The 24849-nt window shown below is 41.6% G+C and overlaps 1 protein-coding gene across 7 annotated transcripts in view; it reads right to left on the bottom strand.

The window, feature by feature from the left end:
- NIN (ninein) overlaps positions 1 to 24849 on the bottom strand; it is a 321323-nt gene that overhangs the window by 19591 nt on the left and 276883 nt on the right. For 3 of the 7 annotated variants that reach the window (XM_086937310.1, XM_086937307.1, XM_086937306.1), the window contains 3 exons: positions 24158 to 24307; positions 20045 to 20146; positions 12576 to 12776 (listed from right to left, as the gene is read on the bottom strand). In XM_086937310.1, the coding sequence (XP_086793436.1) occupies positions 12576 to 12776; positions 20045 to 20146; positions 24158 to 24307 (453 nt within the window). Of the gene's footprint in view, positions 1 to 10789; positions 11307 to 12575; positions 12777 to 17432; positions 17494 to 20044; positions 20147 to 24157; positions 24308 to 24849 lie in introns of those variants that run through there. The other 4 variants (XR_015299899.1, XR_015299898.1, XM_086937309.1 and 1 more) reach the window with 2 other exon arrangements.

Raw genomic sequence — 24849 nt, forward strand, 5'->3', positions numbered from 1 at the left:
GCGTCACCCAGTGGCGGTTCTGAAGGCGATGTGGGGAGCGGTGACGATGTGAGTCTGTGTGACGGTTCCAATCCACACAGCAGAAATATGCATTGGTTCTAATCAGGTTTGCACGACGCAACGGAGGAGATGCGTCCCATAGAGGCTGGCAAAACACCTGAAGCCCACTTCCAAAGGTCCAGGGCTGGGGTGGCACCACTTGACAGGGTAGACTCAAGGTGGAAGAGTCCGGATGCAAGGTTGTTGGAAGCCTGTTATGTAACTGAGGCTTCAGATCAGGCGGCCTGCCAAAGAGCCCTTAGAATCACTCTGGGTTCAAGAGATGCTGTTCCGGTCCTTCTCACCCAGGCAGGAGAGCAGCAGGTGAGCACAGCAAAGCAAGAATCCAGCAGGGTCCACTCAAGCAGAGTGGAATTTTAGCAGAACAGCAGTCCTTCCTGGCAGAGTATCCACATGTCCAGAAGTGTACTGTTGGTGTCTACGGTCTATTATTTATACCCAATTGTATCTTTAAAGTGGGGAGAAGCTTCTGGCCTCCCTTGTCCTTGTTCCGGCCAGCTGCATCATTTAAAAAGCTATCACGACCAGCAACCCTGCTTATCTTGCAGACAAGCTCACCTTCGCTGGTGGATCATGGCACACCTACAGCAAGGACATTATCAGGCTGCAGACTAAGAATTGCACAAAAGAAAAAACAAGACAGCAAGCCTTTTTCATCTATGCATCCAGGATCTGCAACAGCATATCTTTAAAGAAGACTACATCAAAATGTATTAATGGTTCACAACCCAGCTTCCCCTTCTCTTACCCTTTGGCTTTGATGGTCTTCAATGATGTACTTTGGCCCTTGTGCGCGCTATACATATACATACACCAGTACATACTTGCTTTACTCCTAATGATCTACAGCTATTTTGGAGGCCAGTCCCAGCCAGAACCCTAGTTTCAAAACAAACAATATGGCCGTTCCATAGATAAAGCATCCATAAAGCGATTGCAGATCATTCAGAACGCGGCCGTGCGACTTTTGTTCCATCTTCCACGAAGAACTAGTGCACGTGCCCATCTTCGAAAGCTCCACTGGCTCCCAGTGGCACATCGCATTATGTTCAAATCATTGGTTCTGGCCTTTCGGGCCCTGCATCAGCAAGGCCCACAATATTTGCACAAGAGGTTTATTTTTTATACTCCTCATCGTGCCCTTCGATCGGCCAATCTCCGTCTGATGTCTATGCCTAAAGTCAGATATGCGAGACTGGGTGGTCAGTCAATTTCTGTCCAAACAGCACGGGCCTGGAATGCCTTACCGCTTTTTCTGAGATCATCAACTACACTAGCAGGATTCAAGAAAGGGCTAAAAACCCATCTTTTTAATCTCAGTACTTAGTTTTCTGTTTCTTTCTTTTCTGGATTGGGTCAGCTTAGTGCTCACATATCGCGCCAGGATACTTTGTAGTAGCAGAGCGCGTAATAAAATGTTTCATAACATAACATAACATAACATAGATCCTTACACAGTCACTTTGTCATCTGTGTTTTGGAGTTTGTAAGTTTTGTTCTTTAACAACCAGTGTTGCAAGACCCAAAACTCCAGATCTTCCAAAATTAAAGGCAAGCAATTAAGAACAGATGTAAATAAAGTTAAAGAGTGAGAAGTCTACACGATTAACTGACACTAGTGCGTAAACCTAGGCCTGTTAGTTGGATTATTCACGTACGAAAGGGACATGTTGAAAGGTTATGGATAGTATTTGAGCCCTAGAGGTATCCTGTGGCTAAATCTGTGTTCTCCAGACACATGGATTGAGCTTTGCATCCACTTACTCTTGTATGGAACCCATAGATTCACAGAGGATTGGGTATTGTTCTGGACAAGCTATGAAGTATTTTTCACCACACGGTAGACCTTGTGGCACCCGTTTGCTCTGTGGCAAGGCCAGGTAAGCTGAAGCAAAATGGGAAGAAGTGTCTGCGAGAGAGGTCAGATTAGCAGTGAATATGGTAACTTTTTCTTATTGAAAATAGGCATTGTTGAAGCAAGAGAGGGGAAGGAGGAAATTCTCAAATAGTGTCCTAGACTTGCCTACATCTGGCTTCCACCAAAGGGACAATAGGGTGCGATGTGCCTAAGGCTCCATTGCATTTTGAGTTACATTTCAGAAGTAACTGTATAGAACGGTTTGCAACCTTTGTATTAAAGCTTTTGACATTTTGCTAATACTCATCACCTCTGCTTGCTGGGTGTATAGTCACCTAGTCTTTCATGCTAGGTACTGTCTACATTTGAATTGCGGCAGCAAGACCTATCCTGAAAGGAACGCAAGCCAGGTATCAGGTCTGTTGCTAATGCCTGAGGTCACTAAACACCCCGTACTCTCTAGTGAGGGTAGGCTTACACAGATATATTATTTGCCATGGTGGGGTTGTTTATTGAATACAGCTGGCTAGTTATGAGGATTACATTGCTTAGTTGTATTTGCCTACTTATCACAGCAGATATGCTTCATAATAGACTACCAATTTTTCTGATGAATGTGTGGAGAATAAGGTACAAGTCAGGTATCACTCAAAAGAAACTTGGATAGTGGCGAACAGCAACATGGGAGCTGTACAATCGTTGGAAAATAGGAAGGCAAATTTTTGTTGTATAACAGGATACATTTGAGAGTTTTTACATTCTTTTTAACCTTTTAGCAGGTGATTAACCTATCTTATTGCCCAGAAAGCCATCCTTGCTTAGCTTCAGAATAGCTGGATACGCAATTATGTCAACAATCAAATCAAGCCTAGGGAGGTACCAGGCCCTCCGACAAACTGCATTAAATCCTTACGCTGTAGGAGCCCGCATGGTAGCAAAGAGTCATAGGTTGCTTCATTGGTTATATTACCATACAGAATTTTGTACATTTGTACTGTAAATGCCAAATGTTTTATGTATGTTGTATTCCATGTGCTTTTATGGCTTACAGCCGAAAAAGTTTTAAAACCGCGACTACAATAGTTCTAATAAACATATTGTAAACTTTCATCATGTCTTTCTTTTGTTTACTAAAGAAGCGCATGAGTGAGAGACAAAAGGCAAATATCTGTTTCCTTGGTTCCCTTGGGGACTAAAGGGTCATGTTCTAAGTCTGTCAAAAGCACATGCTCTTCTGGAGTTTAGGCAAGGCACTGTGAGCTAGTCATGATTTGGACTGAGATACTGATGTTGTAGAGACTCAGTCTCTACACTCGGATGGCCTTTCATCCCAAGGCAATGTTCTGCTTACTAGCAGACTCCTTGCGACAGTATAAGGCTTTTGCTTCTTTTCAGGAATCTGTAGACCATAACCTGTTAGTATAAAGAAGGACAATGCTCTGGATGGATCCAAGGCAGCACCGATAACCAGAAAGCTCAGTTAGGTGAAGGGTTGACTTTAGGTACTTAATTAAATAAGCTCTGTTAGTAAGGAGCTTCAAGAATGTTATCTGCTGATCAAGACCAGCTATGGTGTCTAAGCCTGGATCAAGTAATGGTTCTGGTGTAGGTATAGGTAATGGTTCTGGTGTAGGTATAGGTATAGGTATAGGTATAGGTATAGGAAGCCCTTGACCACCTGGCCTTGTGAACCACTCCCCACGCTGCCTAGCTTCTACCGACTGTGGAGCATCTCTGCCCTCAAGCCTGGCTGTTTGGTCCCGCTGCCAGACTACCACTGCCTGTCTAGGCAATTGGATTACTTGGCATTTTAATTTGAGGTAGTCCATCTGCTTGATTTGGGTTTGGCCTCTCTTTATTCAGTTTTAGAAATTGCTAGCTGGTTTCACTGCTCCCACCTGATCCTGCAGTTTCACCCCCCCCCCCATTTTCCCGCCACTTGCCCTCCTTGTCAGCCCCTCCACCTCTCAGGGCTCATTATGGAAGCCACTGATCGGGGTCCATATGAGAAGCCCTTGACCTCCTGGTCTTGTGAGCCACTCCCCAAGCTGCCTAGCGCCTCCTGACTGTGCTGCGTCTCTGCCCTTGATGCCAGCTGCTCGGTCCCTTTGCCAGGCGACTGCTGCCGATCTAGGCAATTTAACTTGATTACTGGTGACTTCCATTTGTGGTAGTCTTTTTGCAGGATTTGGGTTTGGCATCTCTCTATTCCGTTTTGGCAACTTGGTTGGTTTCACTGACAATGCCCGCTCCCGCCGTTTCACCTCCTCTGAAGTTTTACTGTTCCCCGCGCTCCCGCCTCCCTGCCAGTTCCTCCCACCTCCCAGGGCTACTTAGGGAGGCCGCTGAATGGCCAACCCACCGGCGCACCAAAGTCAAGCGCGTCTGAGCCTGGACTGTGCCCAGTGCCTACCACCTCATGAAGCTACACTGCTGCAGACCTCCGAGCCCTGGACCTCGGACGAATCAACCACCTTTGCTGCTGCATATCCCCACAGACCACCAAAGGACTGTTCTACTTCCGACATTGCCGCCTCACATTCAGCATGGAAGCAACCAATGTCACCAACACAGCAAACGCGGCCGCACCTACTACATCGACCAAGAACCCCACGATGACACTCCTGTGCATCCAACTTCACGCACGTTCACTCTGGAAAAACTCAACAGAGATCTGGGACACTATCTCCTCCCCCACCCCGGACTTTCCCTTCCTCACAGAAACCTGGCTTCACCCCACTTCAGATTACAAGAAAAGGCAGCAAGACTGAACTAACAAGCACGGAGGCGGAACCGCCATCATCTTCAGGGAAACTATCTGCTGCACAACATCCCCTGACGACCAAACACTGATAATGTAACACCTCAACTTCCAACTCCGCAGAGATGGAAAAAGCAACAGAGGTACACTTGCATACAGACCACAAGGACCACGCACCAGCTTCTGCGGCACCATCCGGGAAATCATTGCCCCACTGGCAAAATCATTGCCCCACTGGCAATCGACTTAACTTCCACCTCGATGGAGTCAGTAATGCCCATTCCATCGACCTCCTGGAAAGCATGAGCAACATCTGACTCAAGCAGCTTGTCACCAACCCACCCACAATGCAGGCAAAACACCAGACCCCATCATCACCTCGAGTGACAGTCAGATACCACCACAGCGCACACTTCACCATCTCAGGGCCCAACTACCCCAGGACCGGGGCCCTCAGATCCACACAAAGACTGGAAAAAGATAACATAAGACCATTGAATGAAACGCTCTACTCCCATCTTCGAGTCTCTACACGTAACCCTGAACAAACAGCAAAGAACTTCGCCCAGTGGATCACAAAATGCACCGACACCATCAACCCTGCCAAGACAGCCAAGGTCAAACAACAAAGAAAAAGAGCAAGCTGGTTCACCGAGGAGCTGCCCTCTACCAGTAGCAACTGTTGACAACTTGAAAGAAAGTGGCGCATCAGCAAAAAACACAGAAGACTGCACTGCCTACAAGACTGTTCTTAATCAGTACCACCGCATCCTGAAAGAAAATAAGACAACGACCTAGCAGACCACATAAAAACCACCACAACCCCACAACAAAGAACTCTTGGCCATCATGAAGGATTTCAGCAATCCCGTTTCAGCAATCCCGCAGGCACAGAGAACGACATCACTCCCACCCAGGAATTGTGCAGCAACCTCACGGACTTCTTCCTCAAACAAGATCTCGGCCATCTATGAACACGTCGAATGCCAACCCTCTCCCACAGACCGCATCAACCTGCGCACACCCATGAACACAATCCTGGAACACCTTCTCACCCACTGGGAACTCTTCACTATTCGAGACATTATCTCCATCATGAACTCCATGAACTCTGTAAGACCCATGCTCCCACCACGCCTTCAATCTCTGAAGCAAGACAATCACTGCTGCTTCCTCCCCTGAGGACTGGAAACACACTGAAGTGAGGCCTGTGCTAAAAAAACTCTCCACTGACCCAGCACAATTTAAAAACTACCGACCCATCTCACTGCTTCCCTACCAAGTTAAAGACCTTGAGAAAGCAATCAACCAGCAACTCACTCACCACCAAGAAGACCACAACCTTCTGGATCCCTCCCAATCAGGATTTTGAGCTAACCACAGCACCCAGAGAGCCCCGAACACAGTCATAGACAACATCAGAGCCCTTTTATACCACGAGGAAACCGCAACCTTCATCCTCCTGGACCTGTCCGCCGCATTCAACACAGTCTCCTGATCTACATACTCCACCACATCGGGATTCAGGAAACGTCCTCAACTGGATTGCCTTGTATCTCACTGGCAGAACCCAAAGAATATGTCTCCCACCGTACACCTCCAAGAAGACCATCCAGAGTCACCCAAGGATCGTCTCCCAGCCAGACCCTCTTCAAAACCTACATGACCCCCCTCACCCCGGCCGACAGTCAGATCACACGGACTCAACATGATCTCCTAGGCAGGTGACACAGCAAATGCTCTCACTGTCCGAAAATCCATGTGAAGATCTCTGTACCACAAAAGCTAACTTCCACAGATGCATGATGAATATCGCTGACTGGATGAAGGAGAACTGTCTCAAACTCAATTCAGAGAAAACAGAAGTCCTCACCTTTGGGAACAACACCTTGCCATCGACCCACTCATAGGCTCAACAGACCACGCATGCAACCTCGGCATCATCCTAGACAGCAACCTGTCCATGAAGAAACAAGTTAAACGCAGTCTCATCAGCCTGCTTCCACATCCTTCGCATGCACCAAAAGATCTTCAGGTTGCTTCTGGTAAACACCAGAAGGGGCATCACGCAAGACTTCATCTCCAGCATGCTGGACTACGGAAATACGCTCTACATAGTAACCAATGCACGCCTCCAGAAGACACTCCAGACAATACAGAACTCCGCAACAGAGCCCATATCACACCCCATCTCAATAAGCTACATTGGCTCCAGATTCAGAAGAGATGCTAGTTCAAGATGCTGACCCATGCCTACAATGCCCTGCACAATGAAGGACCAGCATACATCAACAAACGCCTGACCTTCCACCACCGACCAGACACCTCCGATTGACCTCCCTCTCTCACAGGCACCCCATGGATCCATCAAGCCAACAGTCTAGGAGGCTTCTTCTTGCACCTTCCCCTGAAACTCATGACCACACCGTAGCCCCAACAATTTAGAATAGAGTTAAGATCTGGATATTTGAATGATCAAACCCCCACATAGCAGCATACAGCTCCAGCGCCTCGAGACACTCACAGATGATTTGGATTGCTCTATAAATGTCTGATTGAATGCTATGTTTGTAGTCGATAAACAGATGAACAACTTTTGGTAAGCCACATTGAGGACCACATTCGGTCTAAACCCAGGAGACACCTAATAGTGTTACTAAATGGGATGATTAGAGCAACAAATGTGTAGCTGAAGCCGAGCCAAATAGCAGCTGCTTTTGAACATAAGCATGTCTTCAATAAGGTCACACACTTAATCTTAATTCTTGTGCCTAGATCTTGATCAGCCGGACTATCCCAAATCCACATGGGGCTTAGAATCAATGAGTTTCAAAAAGTTCAACAGAATGCGCCACATAAAAGTCTTCTGCAACAGAGAAGATTTTGGCATAGGAATACATCCATTTCCAACATTGCTTGGTACTAAAGAGTTCATTATTATTATTAGTCTACTGGGACAACAAAAGGCGATTTTCATTCAGACTTCATGTTAGGTATGTCGACAGTTGGGGATATAGTAGGCATAAAAGTGCAATGAGTTAGCTGGGCAACGAGATTTGAAATGATTGAGTGGCCTGACTGAATAGGCAACCGGCTGACAATGGTACCACATTTTACCAGTAGTTGTGTAGATCCGAGTAGATTTGATGGTCAGTGAATCAGAGCCTGAAAGTCTAGACTGGGGGATCATATTTGAGACAAGAAGATTTCAGATCAATTTTCTTCACATAGACATCGGCAGAGTTGAGTTATGAAATGCTTAGTCCCTCAAATAAATTAATTATTCTACAGGCTCTTGGTGAGAGACCTCTGAGGAACCACAACACATCAACATATCCTTCCACAGTGACAGGTGAAATATGGTGAACAGAACAATAATTAAAAACAAAATCGCTCTTTAGTACTCAAATTAATCTGGTCTGTCCAACCAAGACCTTCAGCGTGCCTTTCTGCAAGGCACGTGGATGAGGAAGTGAGCCCATAACTCACTTAGTGGAGGACCTCCATGGATTGTGCTGTTAATGAGAAGGCAGTCCATCTCGATAACAAACTGAAACAGTTGGATTCCACGCTCTTAGATAGATAAATTGGGGCCTTTGAAGATATTCTAAAAGAGTTCACGACCAGTAGTTTGGCGTTCAAAAATAGACTTGTGATTTCCCAAGTTGATCACCAAGATTACTTGAATAGCACAAGACCATGCTGTCATTACAGGGAAAAGTTCTGGCCCCTTATGACATGGGTTTCAGCCATCTAAGAAATCACTTGATGATGTAGATTTCTAAGATGTACATGTTAAACTTGAGATTACCTCATGAATAAATTAATGGACTCGCACATATATCACAGCTATATGTCAAATATCTCTAAGCACTATGGTGCAGCACATCCTGTACAAGGTTCAAAGCCAAACAGATGTTAGAAAATAAATGAGTTTTGAAGAGCTCATGAAACATCTCATAAGAAGTTTATGTGAATGAGGGTATGTAGCCATTTACAGATTGTGGGCACATGACCTAAGCATTTTACCTAGCAAAAATAAGACCAGTCTTGGAAGTGCACAGATATCTTGAGGATACCAATGCATCTGTACCAAGAGACACATATGCACAGGTCAGAGACATTTAGTGTTGATGCATGCTTGCATAGCAATAAGGAAAGATTTCTCCGTGCCTCCAACATATGATCAAATTTTCTGAATGTCTGGATGGATGTGCACCAGCGATCCAGTCCTGACCCGGTAAATGGGATAAAATGATGCTCTTCTTGAACCTCGACATGTGCTAATAAAAAATCTGTAGGTGACAGAGCTCATAGAAAATGTTAGCATTTACATAACAGGGAGCACCTAGTTGTATGCTGCAGCAGGATTAGCCCTGGATACAAACAGCTGATCAACCTCTTGAGACTGCCCTCACTCACTCCATGTGGAACAAAAAGCCTGTCTGAAGCTGTTGGACTGAAGAATGACAGATCGCAAGTATAGAAACCTTAAAGTTAATTAACAAAAAAGCTTGGGTGAGCTGCAGAAATAGAGAGGTAGACAAAGGCATCTTCATCGACTGGCAAGTGGGTGGAGGGCTTCTAAGATCTAGATCACCACAGTATAACAGACTTGTTGAGTTAAAGGAATAATACACATTAAAAGGTCAATCCTAAAGAGCCTGATCTGAAAATTGAAGCTCAAGAGTCAACAAATGCAAAGACACAGGGGGTGCACCGTAACAAGTCATATGTATGGAACAAGAAATGTAATGGTGACCTCAATGCTCCGTTGTCCATCACGTCAGTTGATGTTTTGTGTGGAACAAAATCAAAGGCTAGTGCACTAGCACAATGATTTTGTTACCTTTCAAAAAAGGACACACCTTCTTTATGCCATAACAACTAGGCTTCAAAATAATCATTTGGGTGATTCTATAGATATGAGGCATAGGAAGCCTCTGCTGACTGTGGTACTATACATGACTGGTATCTGAAGATTGTGAGCAAAGTCTCTACTGTACCAGACTAAATCGCAGTTGTCTGTGAATGGTTTCTAATCCACTTCTATAAACTTCATGAGGCAGACTGCTTGGTCCTCCTACAGGGTGGTACTAGGTTCTTCTACGGTGGGAATGGAAGGGGGACAACCCTAATAGTACATAACACATACATTAGATAAAAAAACATCTGGATGGATTAACTGTTAACAATGGGGTTATCGAATACTCTATTTTAATGTTATATATTTGGTATTTGATAACTGGTTGTTAAACACCTGTCCAAGCAAGAACACCTGTAAGTAAAAAAGGGCAGTGAATAAAACTACAATTTTACATACTTTAATTTGTGGCATTAGATCCATCCATTTCAAGGAACCATGCTGAAAATTGGAAAATCTCACAAGCAGAACAAAACAATGTAAGAGCAGTCTGTTAATTTTGGTTGCAACAAAGCAAACTCATTTAAACCAAAGTGCAAATGACAAATATAAATGGATGGGTTGGTGGGGTCAATACCACGTTGAATACCCAGCAATAGGGTGCTAGGCTGTTCACCTTTGTTTCCCACCACAAATTGGCAAATACAAGTTTACAAAGTTTGAAACTGATTGACATAAAACAAAAAATCCCATTCTTCCATAATCAAATTTAAACAGAAATTCTTCTGCCAATTGTGTAAATAATGGGAAGAAACAAAGCAAGTACACCATCCTTTGTATAAAACGATGTTGCTTTAAAGGCAATTCAAGAAAACATTGTTTAGATTGTGGAAGAACTTTTTACGCATGACCGCCATTTAACCGATCTTATGGCCCTTGGCTGCCAACACCCAGGAGGAATTGCTGCCAGCAAGCGGCCCACCAGCAAGGGCAACAGGACTATAAAATAGGGCTTTGATTACAGTGCAGACTCACAGTATCAATGAACAATTTTAACACTAATCACCCTGAAAAAAACACAGCCTTTCTTAACATCCACCTGAAAATCAAGACACTTGGCTGATGGGTACAGAAAGAAGCTTATATATTGAAGGGCCAGTCTACAATAGTTATTTGAAACCCCGAGGGTGAGTAAACATACGCTATAGATTTTATTACATCATATGTTAATAAGATCCAAAGTATGTGATATTTAAAATCTCTTTATTTACCTAGAACATTAAATGCTCTCCTTCTCTTGACAAAAAGATATCATACAGTTTGTACAAAATTCAGTATAAATAAAGTCAGTATTATACAAATACCATATAAAATGTATTGCCTTCATTATAAATACTTACAACATGCAGGATGAAAAAGAAGCAAAAAATATATATTTTTGGTTGACCAAAAACAAATGAATTATCTTTCAAATAAATAAATAAAATGATTGAGTCAATCAAATAAAATTATTTTTTCTCAACAAAAGTAGGGGTTCAAATAAATAAAAAAATACACTAATACTGCAGACGGCTCAGTAGTAAAAAAAAAAGAAAGGACCATTCAGTCATTACTGTTCCAATTAAAGCATTTCTCAGCTTATGCCAGTTTTAATTATTAGTGTCTGTGAATGGAAGGAGGGCGTTCATGCAGCAGAGCCTTCAAAGGCGCCCAATCCTCCTGTAGGAATCTGTATGCACTGCTCGCGGCTCCGGTAGCAAGGCCTATGGAAAGAAGGCAAGTAGTACACTTCACCCGAGGTCAATGTATTATAAAGTCTACTGTTACACATGCATATACACCAAACGCAATTAGTAAAACTGTTAACAAATTAGCACCTGCAGAACAACACAAAGCTCACACAAGCAAAGGAACTCGGAGGCAGAACAAATGTTACAAATACAGCAAAGTCAACAAATATTATAACAAAATAATGCTCAAACAATCACATGCTGAAGGACAAACCCTCACTTTATAATGCCCTACCCAGAACCACTGCATATGGCAGAGTTTAAATAAAGTTACTACAATCGATTAACCTCTGTTTTTAAGTAGGTAGGTTATTTAACAGTTGTCAAGTAGTAGAGTTTGTGCCTTCAAACACTTCACTGGTAATATAATAAGTTGGAAGGCAACAGAAAGAACAACTCCTTTAAGGCAGCACAGCTCATGTAAATGCTTATTTAATCTTGTAAGCAGTAAATACGTGATAGGCTTCATACGGAAGTAAGCTAACTTATGTCATGGTCTGTGTGAGTCAGTGCTGCGAGCATCAAATCAGAGAAATCATTTGTAGTAGATCACTACATAAATAGACAATATAGAATTTATATATTACTCCCAAGCTTGGCTGACAACATAGTTGACAAATATACTGCCAAAGAAATGTTTAGCTTTTGACCTTTCTCCATCGCATACTGTAATCTTAAGTAGCCTGAGGGATAGCTTGACATGTTAACTCATTCACTGCCAAAACACAGACAACACATGAAGATAACACACAAGGGACATACACTCCAAAGTTCCACGAGTTAAACACACTGAACAACAAAAGTCAATTGGCTTGATATGCAAAGCAAGTAGACTTAAGTGGAGAAGTGTAGAAGCAGTCCAGTTAGTATTAGTTGGGTAAGTTAAAGTCAGTTTAGTGTCATCCATGGATAATAAAAGTGTGCTATTTTGAGGATGAACAGATTCATCTGGTATTTTCTGTTAAGAGTTTTTAATCAGTTTTGAGATTTTTGCCTGGCATATGAAACACTGGCATTGAGAGATACTGCACAAATTTGGTTTATCATCTCAGCGGATAGGGGTGTTTTTGAGAAATCACAAAAGTTGAGGTTGTCAGACACCGATTTTTTCACCAAAGGAGAAGTTTGGAAAAAACTGGCATAACCAGAGAAACGATCAAAAGAGGTTCAAAGACCAGAAATAAAATCACCACATTAGGAAAGATCATCTTCCAAAAAAAGTACAAAAAAAAAAGATCATACCTGTGACGAGTTGCCATCAGAGGTCCTGTTCTCAAGCTCCTCTTGAAGCTGTTGACTCTTTTTTTCAGACTGCAGCAATTGCTGTTGAAGCTGCAGGAACTGTTCCTTCGGCACCATTGTAGAGGCCTGCTGCTGGAGCTGCTGCAGCTCTCGGGATTGCTGGGATTGGCTAAGCGTCACACTGGAGCCGGAGTGTAGCATCTGCGGAATAACAACTACAGCGTCATGCTTGCAGCTTCATAACTAATACTCAACAATTTTACTTAGTACTGAGCCAAAGAATAGAGGATCTACAAGGCATTGTGATTCCATCTGATGGCTAACTACTTTGATTAGGCACTTCTCAAATTCTTCATAAAGAAACAAATTAAAAACCAAAACAAGCTGGGATCAATGGCTCAGAGTTAAGGAACTTCCCTTTATGACCAACTGCACTAAAAGCGTATGATTTCCTCAGGCCTAGATGAAAGGACCTCACATGGACATTTATCATGTTTCTGCTCAGCACGATTTCTATCTGATGCACCTTGAGCATTCCCAATATTCGTAAAATAGATTTGATGGGGCACACTGCCTATAACAAAATAATTTCGAACTTATATACAATTGTGAACCTTATGTGGACATTTATTTTGCTAACTGAATTTTGAGATTGCAGTGAGCCTTTGCACCGACTCTCTCAGCAAACAGCATTCACTGTAACCATATAAATGACATGCATCTTTAGAATAAAGGTTGTCTACTCATGTTTTGAAGTCCATCTCCTCTCTTTTAAGTCATTTAGCTGCTTCTTGTTTACATTTAGTCATTAACTCAATGATGTACCACATCTGGAAATGCAGGGAAAGGGCCCAGTTGTCCTGATGCTGCTTTTTTGAGAAACTGATCCATACACTCTCTAAGTAAGTATAACTTGGGGTTGGCAGCTGTTATATGAAATGCACAGTGTGTCAATGCCCCCTTCACGAGCCCTGCTGTCAAAACCTGTATGCGTCATTTTCATTTTATGATAGAGTTACCTAAACCCGTAAATACCTTATGAAATGTAACCACTGAAATGCCAAACCACTCTTCAGAAAGAAAAAAAAACGAAAAACAAACAAACCAGTAAATCAGAGAAATGCTCTGGAAAAACAAAATTCAAATGCTAGCTCTGGTGAAACGGTATCAATTTAAATCTGAAAGGGGTATTGACACCCCTACTAAACATTTGTAAAAATGCCTCACAACTAGCTCTAATATAATATGGGTTTTCAGCACTTGGGGTGAGAATCCGGCAATGACAATAGAGCTTGGTCTGTCTTGGGCACATTCTGAAGGGGGCTAAGATCTGAAACGCAATCAAAGTTGCCCTTCAAATAAGCAAAAGAGCTAACTGGGTGATGGAATGGAGAGGGAGGTGACCAGGAAAAGACCAATATGTTTAGGTTTTCTGCTACCAGAACGTTGTTGACTGTGGAAGAGTTTCAGAAATGGGACATGATTAGCATTCTTAGGATATACAACTTCTGGTTGCAGGACACTAGGAAAGCAGTTGGACACTTGCAACAGGATTTTGATCTATGCAATTCAATGTTTTTATAGACATCTTTTACTGCAACACATATTGGGAGGAAGACTCAGAGGGGTGGCAGACAAATCAGCATAGAGCCCTCAGTTAAATAGATTGTCGATGGGAAGCAGAGAAACTAAACAGATGTCTGTTTCAAAAACAGACACCTCTAGGTGTGCAAAATGGGAACCCGATGTAGGCGACCTAAAGGATAAGGAGTGGCTGTAATGAAGTCTAGATAAAGCCTTATGAACATGAAATGTCAACTAATGCTGCTTAAGAAACTGGGTATGTTTTAGGAAGGAATGGCTTAGTGGAGTGGGGGGTTGAGTGAATCATCAGAGTCTGAGACACAGGGTAAACGTGATTTCTAACATGCAAACGGAACCAGCCCAAGCACAGTCGATACTGGAGGTAAGCTCTAGCAGTACAAACTGTTGACATGAAAGAGGCCAGAGGTGAAGCGAAGAAACTATTTTAAGAATACTTGAGGAATTTGAGCCGACTTGGATCTTCAAACTGTTGGTGCTCATTGCTCTAATAACAACCAACAAACTGAGAACGATTTAAAGCTGATGATCCGGCTGAACTTGCTGTTTGGTTCCCACAAAAGGACAACATACTGCAAAAAAAGGGAGGTATACAAGACCAGGGGTAGCATAGAAAAACTGGGCTCGCTCATTGGAGAAACTTTGTCACTGTTTCTAACAGACTATAAAATAGGCAGAAATTATGTTTCAACTGGAAATGATCAGACACCTCCCAAACTCCCCACTATATTGTTTTATCAAGCTCCAGCCAAGAGACTGCATGAAGAACCTGGAGCTGACTCACTACTAGCTGCAGCAGGTATGATCTATCCAAGCCACCTTAAAAGTAATTGAGTTGTGCTTGATATTGTTGCCGAGTTGTGAATCAGTTGTGATTAATACAGTAAGAAGCCACCTGTAATCCTAAAACTCCTGCGGCACTCAAACTCCTTTCGCCAAACCTTACTTTACATCTGCTTCATTCAAGCACAAGAAGAACAAAAAGGCTGCACATGAATACCTTAATGCCGAGCGCTCCCAGTGTCTAGAAATTATACTATGATGTCTAAAGTGGCCTGGCCAACAAACCTCTAGATTCTTCAAATTGCTACTCTTCTACCGTGAATTTTGTTCATTGAAATTCCACTGCTTTTCACTCTGATTTGGGGTTAAGTACCTTAAAATGCTAATGTTGTATCCAGGAATGTTCTCCTTTGGGTTAGCATCCAAAATCCGAGATAAAACCCAACTTTTCAATGTAAACAATTGGCCTACAGCCCAAATAAGAGTCAATCCTGAGTAGGATTAGCGTCCAGGTCTCTGGAAAATCTTAATACTCAGGGCAAATGTGCTTGGTTTCTTGCCCCAAATTACTGCTTAGCTGATGGAGCTGCATATTCTCAGGTTATAGCTCCATCAGGGAGCATTAAACAGCATATTTGATCCGCAATAGACCCATAACCTAACCACCCCAATAAGCAAAGACAAATTTACTTTAGGAAAGCCTCTGCAAGATGCAGTTATTTGTTGCAAAAGCTTTTTCAATCCTTCAAGTATTATATCTTCCTCACACTACAAAAGTATCTGCTTTGATTACTTCTCTTCAAGACTCTCCTTGAAAGGAGTGAGGGTGTTACCACTTAACTATACAACCGAAGAGTGCACCAGCATTTCCACCAGCACTCGTGTAAGTTTCAATAGTCACAATCGAATACCATCACTGGCCTCTCCTGCCCTTCCTCCAGTTCTTGTACTGCTGAGGATCCTCTGTATTTGGGTCTATCAGAAGAGAACAATCAATCATGTATCTTTATCAGGCGATTTTAACATCCTAACCTTTTTAAATAGGAGAGAAATACCTAATCTCAAAGAGTTCCACCCCCAACCTCATTTTGAGGGCATTTACTTAAGTTGGTGTGCAAAACCACACACACCAGTGCTCCATTTGAGAGTAAAAGGCAAAATTTGGGGACTTATGCTGCAGGTGACGTTGCATCCTTTTACAATCTGTGAAACCCATGTTGTCTACGGTTTCTGAGATCTTGGTGGTCTGATGCAAACGCCTTAATCTTGAGTGATGCGAATATTCAAGATCAAACCTGTGCCAGCAGAATATTGGTGACATTTGTTGCGATGTACAAAATACAGAGATTTGGTGCTGACCTTGAAAACAGAAATATAAGTCATAGAAATACATGCTAATGGTTTCAACTGCCTCTCATCCATCCTTGATGAAGACCAAGACAAAAGCTTCACAGTTTTTGGAGTGGAACACCAATACTCCAACATTTTCCGGTACGGACATAAGCAGAAGACCCTGCTTTGGCTTGCCTCTATTTCTCAAGCTTTACAATCCAACATAAATGCCCATAATATTCTGCTAAGGCTTCTCATTTTCTCATGAAAGTATCACTTAGATGACAACAAGAGTACATACTATAAGAAGAAACTGACTTTTCAATTAAGATTCATTTCTCCCATATAGTAGTTTCCCCAAAACTGCAGTGGCACCTGAAAATACTCAAAAGTTGCATACATTTAATTACTGCCCAGGTAGATGGAAGGAAAAAGACACAGAATTGAGAGTTTAAACTCAGATGATACAATTTGTTTGTGTAAACAGAAAACAAAACTGGTGTGTTATATTTATTTTCTTCCTTGTGCTTTCTTACAGAGCGTAGCCTCACTAAGACATTGGCACAGGTTATAAAGTAGGCTCAGAGATAGGGCAGAAAGATGTTCGAGGACAGAAAAACAGCAACAGATTACCTAGCTCCACATGGTGTACAAGTTGCCATTGGAGTGATGTGATACTGTAACCCCCCCCCCCCTCCCCCCCACAAAGGTTCACAATCACTGCACGACAAAGAGTATTAAAAGGCGTCACATCAATTACATGCATGTAGATCAACCACAATGGCTCATGATGAGGCTGAAGATGAGATCAGTTCACATGCAGGCATGACACAATGTGATGTTTGAGTCAATATACATTTGCACAATCATACTGACAGACTAGCTTCAATTTCACGTTGAGCACATAAGCACACACACCGCAATTCAAGATACTGAATCAGTTGTTTAATGAATGAGGCAAAAATAGTGCCTTCCTGAAAAGAATACCAGAAAAATATATTTAAATGAACGATGTAGACATCCATGCTAAATACGAATGCTTGAACTGACACCCACTTGAGTGCTCTAAAAATAAATGACAATGCATAAACAAAGATTTGCCATCATGCCATGGCAGAACATGAAAAAGCATTGTTCTACCTTCACCAACTATCTCAGACAGGGAACTGCACCCTTCACTGCTAGTTCCAGGCTTTGAGTGCTAAACACAGGACGGTTGGAAACAGAAGGAGAAGATTAGAAGATCAGAGTGTTAAAAGGGAGGAAAGAACTACATTTTGTCAAAGAACAGAACAACAGGTTTAGTGCTATAGGAGAACTAGCTAACCAATCACTGACAGAATTTTGAATTGTGAAGAAGGAACACATGCAGGACAATAACAAACTAAGTCAACAACATTTTATATTTTAAAGACTTATGTGGTCAGTTCTCAGTACATGGATGTAGTTTTGACAGGACTTGTGAAAACTGGTCCTGTGCCTCTTTCCATTCTACAACTAGTTTGGGGTGCTGCATCGTGTTAATAAGGAAATGCTAAATTGCATTTGCCATTCAATATTTCTTGCTGGACCCAAGAGTCTAATAATTTCTTCCTCTCCTTATAAAAGTACCCAGTCCAAGTGCATTCCCACACAAATCTTGCTTAGTGAGTTGAAGGGTGTGCAAATCAGGGAAGCAAGCCTTCACTAATAATGTCTTAGCACCTTGGATCCAGTCATAGGAATTTTGCGGAAATAACACCTTCCAAGGGAAATTAGGCCTTGGCTGGAATCACAAAATAATAAATGTACCCAGATAACTATTTCAGACTGAGCAGCTAAAGTTTGCTCACTTGGAGCATACAAATATCACTGAACATATTCCCATAACCAACTTAACATTCTAAAAATAGATTTAACAAACAGATTGCCCTTGTATTTCCCACAGCTGGCCCAATTCTGTAACCAACATTCCCTCAAAAAAACACTAAGGGTAATATCAAGTGTTACACCATCTAATCAGAGTATTGTCTGTTAAGTAAGGCAAGGTATAGTGGGTGTCATACACAGACAGAATCTGTGCTACCAAGCTGATCAAGGAGTGTCATTGCTGCTCGACAAGGTAGTCCTTTTTCAAAGATTATCACAATTTTGTTCTTCAATTTCTCTCAAAACTGTTTCACATTCTCTTAATTTGCATATTTAAAGTGAGACATTAGAAATGCAAGACCTTGCCTACAGACAATAATTTAAGTATTTTATTTTGATTTTCTTATGCGGCTTTAAAAACAAACCTGTTGAATCATTGTCAAAACCGCTTCACTAACAATGTTCTTAAGGAGATCACCCAAAAGGATATATATACAGGCTCGTCTTTCCCTGCTCCCTGTCTGGCACTTCTAACCTTAGCAGCTTTATAACCTCGTGCAACTGTCTGGACATTTCTAAGGATACAACTTAAATGTCAACAGTTAATAAAAGTAATGCAGTCTGAGTACATGTTAATATTTGTGCTAAAAACAATACCATCTGGTAGAACCCTGTTGCTTTTCGTATAGCATTGAATTCTTTTAGGGCACCAGATTAAAAAGATTCATGCTGTAAAACAACAATTGAGGAGATTTGCATGTGCGTTTGCCTTGTACCGACAACAAGTGAAAAGCCAGAGCCACGGTGAATCGTACATCCACAACATAATGTTTTCTTCTTCATCTGCTTGATGTCCTATGAGAGGTAGCACTAAACATTACCAAAGATACTTCCAAGAAAGAGCAGATGAAAGAAGGCTCAGTCTACTCAGCAGCACGGGGTAGTACTTTCTGCTTGTAGGGCATCAAGAGCACCCCTCACATTAGCCTAGTCATGCAGATGTTGTCCTAGTCAAAATGATCCCTTGAGTGACAATGTGTTTCTGATAGAGACCTGTTACAGGTGGTGCATGGAGTGGTGTTTTCTCAGGTTCTTCCTTCTTGCAACCTGGTGAGTAACAGGCTTGTGTCTAGCGTTTGTACATTTCAAAGAGAATCAACTTCCAATCTTACTTTGGTAATCACATCATAGGCAGAGAACAAGACATCCCAACATCATCCAAGTGTCGGACGTCGTAGCAAAATCAGAATCCCACCAAGTGCCAAGACATTTTAGTATTGGCAAGTGTTTGCAGTGACAAAGCTATCAGTCTTTACAAGAGAAGGAAACAATATGCTCTTTCTGTTGCATGGCTGAAGAGCACACTACCACTTAGATGGTTTTAGTTTATTCATAGGAACAATGGCCCAAAATGCTAAACTGATACTTGCTGTGGCATACGTAATTCAATAAGGATGAAACACATGAACAATGCTTTACAGCGCACATCAAAAGGAGCTAGGCTTCTAGACCAATGTTGTTTTATTCCATGGAATTATATCCTGGGGCTTGACTGGGCATCTTCATGTTGGGAAACTAGATACTCAGTCATTGGATATGGATAACCAGGATAACAGATGTGGCCGATGGTGTGGCACAAAGGCTTAGTATATCCTCCAACTGTAGAGCGAGGACTGCTGAAGCAAGCCAAAACGAAAACCATCTGTACTTGGACTGGCAGAACCTTTGCGTAACTAAATCCAGTATTAAGAGCAGCCTTCACTACAAACATCAAAAGGTGTAGCACAGTAACATATAGAGTGTTACTGAGAAGACTACACACAATTAATTGTTTTAATAATTATAACTTCAGTATTATAACTGTTGAATGTGATTTACAATAAGCATCAACTTTGGAAACATACCTCCATTAGTTGATCATCAAGTTTAATTTGTTTTTTCCTAAAGCCTTCATTTTCCATTTTAACAGCTTCCAATTCTCGCTCAAGGGAATTTATCCGGCTAATCTGTGAAAGAAAAAACAATCAAAATTCATAACTGCAGATATTATTCTACATACTTGCATATCTAATAGAACTATTTGGCTAAAAGGAACAATAAGTCATATCGCAAATAATCTGGTTATGAATGCACAGCCCATTTTAAAGGGCACTTATGTTGCAATTATAGGAAAATATATTACTCGATAACAAAATGAGATCTGGAAGTCATATTATGTAACTTAAAAGGCTTTGTGGAGATTTTGTTTTGAATAGTGCACAAAAGCTTGGGGTAAAGCATAGCACAGATAAATTAAAAACCGTGTCTCTTCAATGTGGATGAAGAAAGATTAAATTTGAGGGTTAGTAAAATAGAGAACTGAGCCAAGTGGTCAAGAAGTACAGAGTGTGTTTTGTAAGCTAAGCATGAGACTAGATGTTAGCTGGAGAAGTGCAGAGAACAAGTACAACTTTAGGATCAATTCAATGCTAGTTATTTGTCACCGAAGAAAAAAGAAAAGGATAAAATATTTTGAGGCGTGAAGGTAGACAGTGACTTCAGGTTTCGAAGATCATTAATTTAGAAATCTGGAATCGGAGTGAGAATGGAGGCAGTATTACAATTAAGTCCTGTGCCTCCTACGAGGGCTGGATGATAAAAAAGGAGCATGGTAGTGAAAAGAAAATTGAGAACGTTTTTACGGTCACAAAGTGGCAAGTAAATAGACCAACATATGACGCTTGGTAGCTTGAAACTATGCTCCATTTAATTCTAACCTTTGAGCTCTTGCACTTCCGTAGCATAAACTGCTTTGAGATAGCAAGAAGAAACAAATGCCTCAATGTTCTTCCATGGAGAGGTCAACATTATGTAATGCGGTGTAAATACGTTCACCTGGTGGAATGGTCCAGAACTCTTTAAAAAAACCTTTAACAAGGTCATTAGTTTAGGATTTTGTAATGTGAAAACTGTTTCGCTCACAATTTACATCCAATATGGCGTCGATGAGTTATTGGTTTAGTTGATTAGGACACTGGCGATATTTAGGTGGGAAAATCCCCAACTCTGGTTTCATTGCTTAATGTGGCTGCAGACCTAGTGGTGTAGGGCAGCACAGTTCCTAGTTTAACTGGTAAGCTTGCAATCCACCATCCCTTGTTGGTCTTCCTTGATAACTAGACAATATCATAAGAAAGATATACTTATGCTTTGCAAAAGGTGGCAACCACTTGAACGCAATTTTGTAGTAACATGTACTTCTGAATCAGTACTATCTTGATCTTACACAATCATGATCTACACTAGTGATTGTGGCAGCATGTTCCATAACTTTGCCAACTTGTTGCATGGTCTCACGGAGTATGTGAGCATTTATTTGATCTCTAGATTGACTAGTATACAGATTTATAACAATGAAAAGGGACTACCAAGATATTATCACTGTGGTCTTCACAATAATAACACTTTGCGGTTTATTTTGCTCAAGACACACAGCATGATAGATGTGTGCGCTTACATTTGTAGCTATTCAGCCTGTTTCCCATAAAGTAGGTATAGTAGGATACCCATATGGAGAGAACATCACTGCCCCACTATATTGTCCAGGGAGTACTACAAATAATACAGACTTGGTACATTTTCGGCAGCGTTACACAATCAGTAGACGGAAGGCGCTCTGGACGCACTACAGCTTTTGGCTTTCCCGAGTGCTCCTCATCACTCCATGGAGATAAAACACTGGTAGATGGTGTGAATGTTGGCTGCACTATTTATAGTAGCTCTCACTAGTGATGATTTTGCATGCAATGTGTCGGAGCTTTGTGTTCCTATGTAGGTGGTTTGAGACTGTTATTACTGAAGGTTACTGATGCCCTAGGTAAATCATCTGCATATGAATGGTGTCTCAAACAAGGCTGTTGCGAGTCGGCTGAATACTTCGACTTCCTCTCTCATTGAGTCCAGGCACTTTAGACAAACAACATTGGTTCTGATGAGACTCTACAATTGAGAGTGGGTCAAAACGTCGACACACACTTCCCTGGTTACGGAATCACATGGAGGGAACATATGAATTACTATATTCCTCCAATAAGAACGGTTTCTAAACTGTTGATAATCAGGGATATGTACAGTGCATTTTCTATTACTCTTCTAAATATTCACTTACACAAGCACTGCTCGGTCTACACTTTTCCACTGTACAGTTTGCACCTTGTATGTGTATACCTTATATGGAGAGCAACATCATTTTTACCAAGGAGTGGAGGGTTCAGTATTGACTAATGTTTCTATGATTATATATCAACGTAACACTAATCATTGGGCAATTCAACTGAATACCTTGAAGTTAGACTATAGGTATTCCTGGAACGACTCCCAAGGACAACTTAGAAAAAATAATTGTATTTCATATCTTGGTCAGCATTGAATTGTATAGAACAGCATCAGTACGCCATGCATACAGCAATGTGTACTGTACCAGGCACTATTTTTGAGTAGGCATCACATGTAAAGCTTCTTGTAACTTCCTGCCATGGGCAACAGTTTCATTTTAGATGGGTGAATATTAGCATTTAACAAGCATCAACCAAGTAAATAAGTGTTGATTTGAAAATGCCCCGCACCATAGGAGCTGCACAAAGTGTGAGCAGGTTGACTGCCTACAGTCTGAAAGCCTAAGAAGCAACAGATTGTTTTTTTTTAGGCTTGTTGTATACCCCCTGCTTGATGCCAATGCTGGAAAGGGTTGCATCCAGTAATAGGCTCGGTGAGTCGGGTGCCATGCCTCCATAGGAAGACCACTGAAGGGCAGGAGGGAGAAAAAAGCCTTGTTCATTCCACAACCTTCCACCCTGGTGAATGTGAATGAATTAGGATTTGAGGCTGCCCTACCATAACTAATTGAACCTCTTCATGAGGATATCTGATTTTAGTGAGGGGGAATTGTAGCTTACATTTCGAAGAAAGAACCGAGATGCTAATTTCATGTTTCTGCAGACATTATACACTCCTATCTACAGTTGTTAAAATCCTTCCAAGAAGCGCTGCTAAGTGCAACCAAATGCATTCATTTCCTGTAAACTGAAAGTATTGCATGGGTAGTGATGGATGCGGGCGGGAGTTGGATCCGAGCAATGTTGGGTTCTTGTTCTGCGAGTGAATGTAGAATGCTCTTCATTAAGTGAGAGCATAGTGGAATGTTAGTATTCAAACAGGGAGAGGCAGTTGTTGTAAGCCTCCTTCCCTGCCAGTCGATTCTTAAGAAGCTCCATAATAAAATCCTGTTTCTTACCTACCACGACTTGTGAACTTCTTTGCAAGCAACACAGAAAGCCATGATCCGTCCAAACATTAAGAAAAGTAGATTACTTTTAACACTCGTTTTAGTTGCTTTGCACATTGGCACCACTAGAATTACTATGAAGCCGGGATCAATGTACACCTTTTTTACAGCAACTGCACAGATTACCTATCAGATGAGGTATGCAGTTTAACATTTCGAGTAGTGCATTTAGCAATCATGGAAACAGGGGCTGACCCATTTTATAAGCAATGCTTTAGAAATACATCCTAGCAAGAGCCTTATGCATATCCCAACAAGCACGTTAATAGGTGGATTAATTTAGAGAGATTATGGCAGTGGGATAAGCTGCAAGAAATTGTTCGATCCACACTTTACCAGCCCACAAGTTAGCTGGTTCCAAACAAAGAAGTTTCAAAGATTCCCAATTAAGTTATATACACATTATGTATATGTCATAATACTCCGAAAAAACATAACGGGAAGAAATGGTGCAAAATTACAACATAGCATAATCTTGAATAAAAGATCAAATACATCTCAGGAACACTAAGATTGGATATTCTGAAACACGGACATGGTTTAAAGGACCAGAGTTAAATGGCGTGAAGGGATATTTTGGCATACAGCTATGAAACGCCTAGACCAGTTTGTTGAAACAACTTCTTACACCAACAGAACAGTCACACAATAAGTCGCCAATGTTCACAAGCTAAGAAAACCCTTCAGAACACACCTTTCGATTCGCAGACAAGAATTCCTTTTGTAGTTGTTCACACTCTCTCTTCAGGCTTATCTTTTCCTGCTCCAAAGCTTTAACCATACTTGACTGGCTCTGGTGATTGTGATGCTTGAGAGAGATCACGTTCGATTCTAGTTGTCTGACCTGTTACAAAACCATAGGAAGATTAAGGAAAAGAGTTACAGGGAGTAATTAGAGCAAGGTGGCCTCACACGTCAACGCCATTATCATGTGCTTGATAGTTTCCTTTACGTTCTGTTACCAGAGTGGTCTAGTATGATATTTTCTGATATTTTGCTAAAATACTACTCCGATAACACAAAGTAAATACAACTCTTGCAACAGAGATATCCAATCCAAATTACACTGAATATACGACAGTTGGTTTTCATGGAATTTCTCTGGCCCAGCACAATTCACACAAACCCATACTTGCACTGTAAACATACTTAATATTGCGAATTCACATGCTCCCCTGGAGATGGAAATGCCAAGAACAGCTGGTGCTTGCCTCAGCTCCCTTTCTTACTGTAGGAAGCTGGCTCTTTATATAGTGGACCAAAGAGAGGTACACTGTGTAAAGAGTCCCGGCAAACCCAAAGGAATCACAAAACCAACAAGAGGGCTCAGGTCTCACGATGATCTCCTCAGGCCAGGATGGTAGAGTCCAGAGGTGTTCTGAGGAG

This window comes from Lissotriton vulgaris, chromosome 9, assembly GCF_964263255.1.
Source record: "Lissotriton vulgaris chromosome 9, aLisVul1.2, whole genome shotgun sequence".
Taxonomy (NCBI): Eukaryota; Metazoa; Chordata; class Amphibia; order Caudata; family Salamandridae; genus Lissotriton; species Lissotriton vulgaris.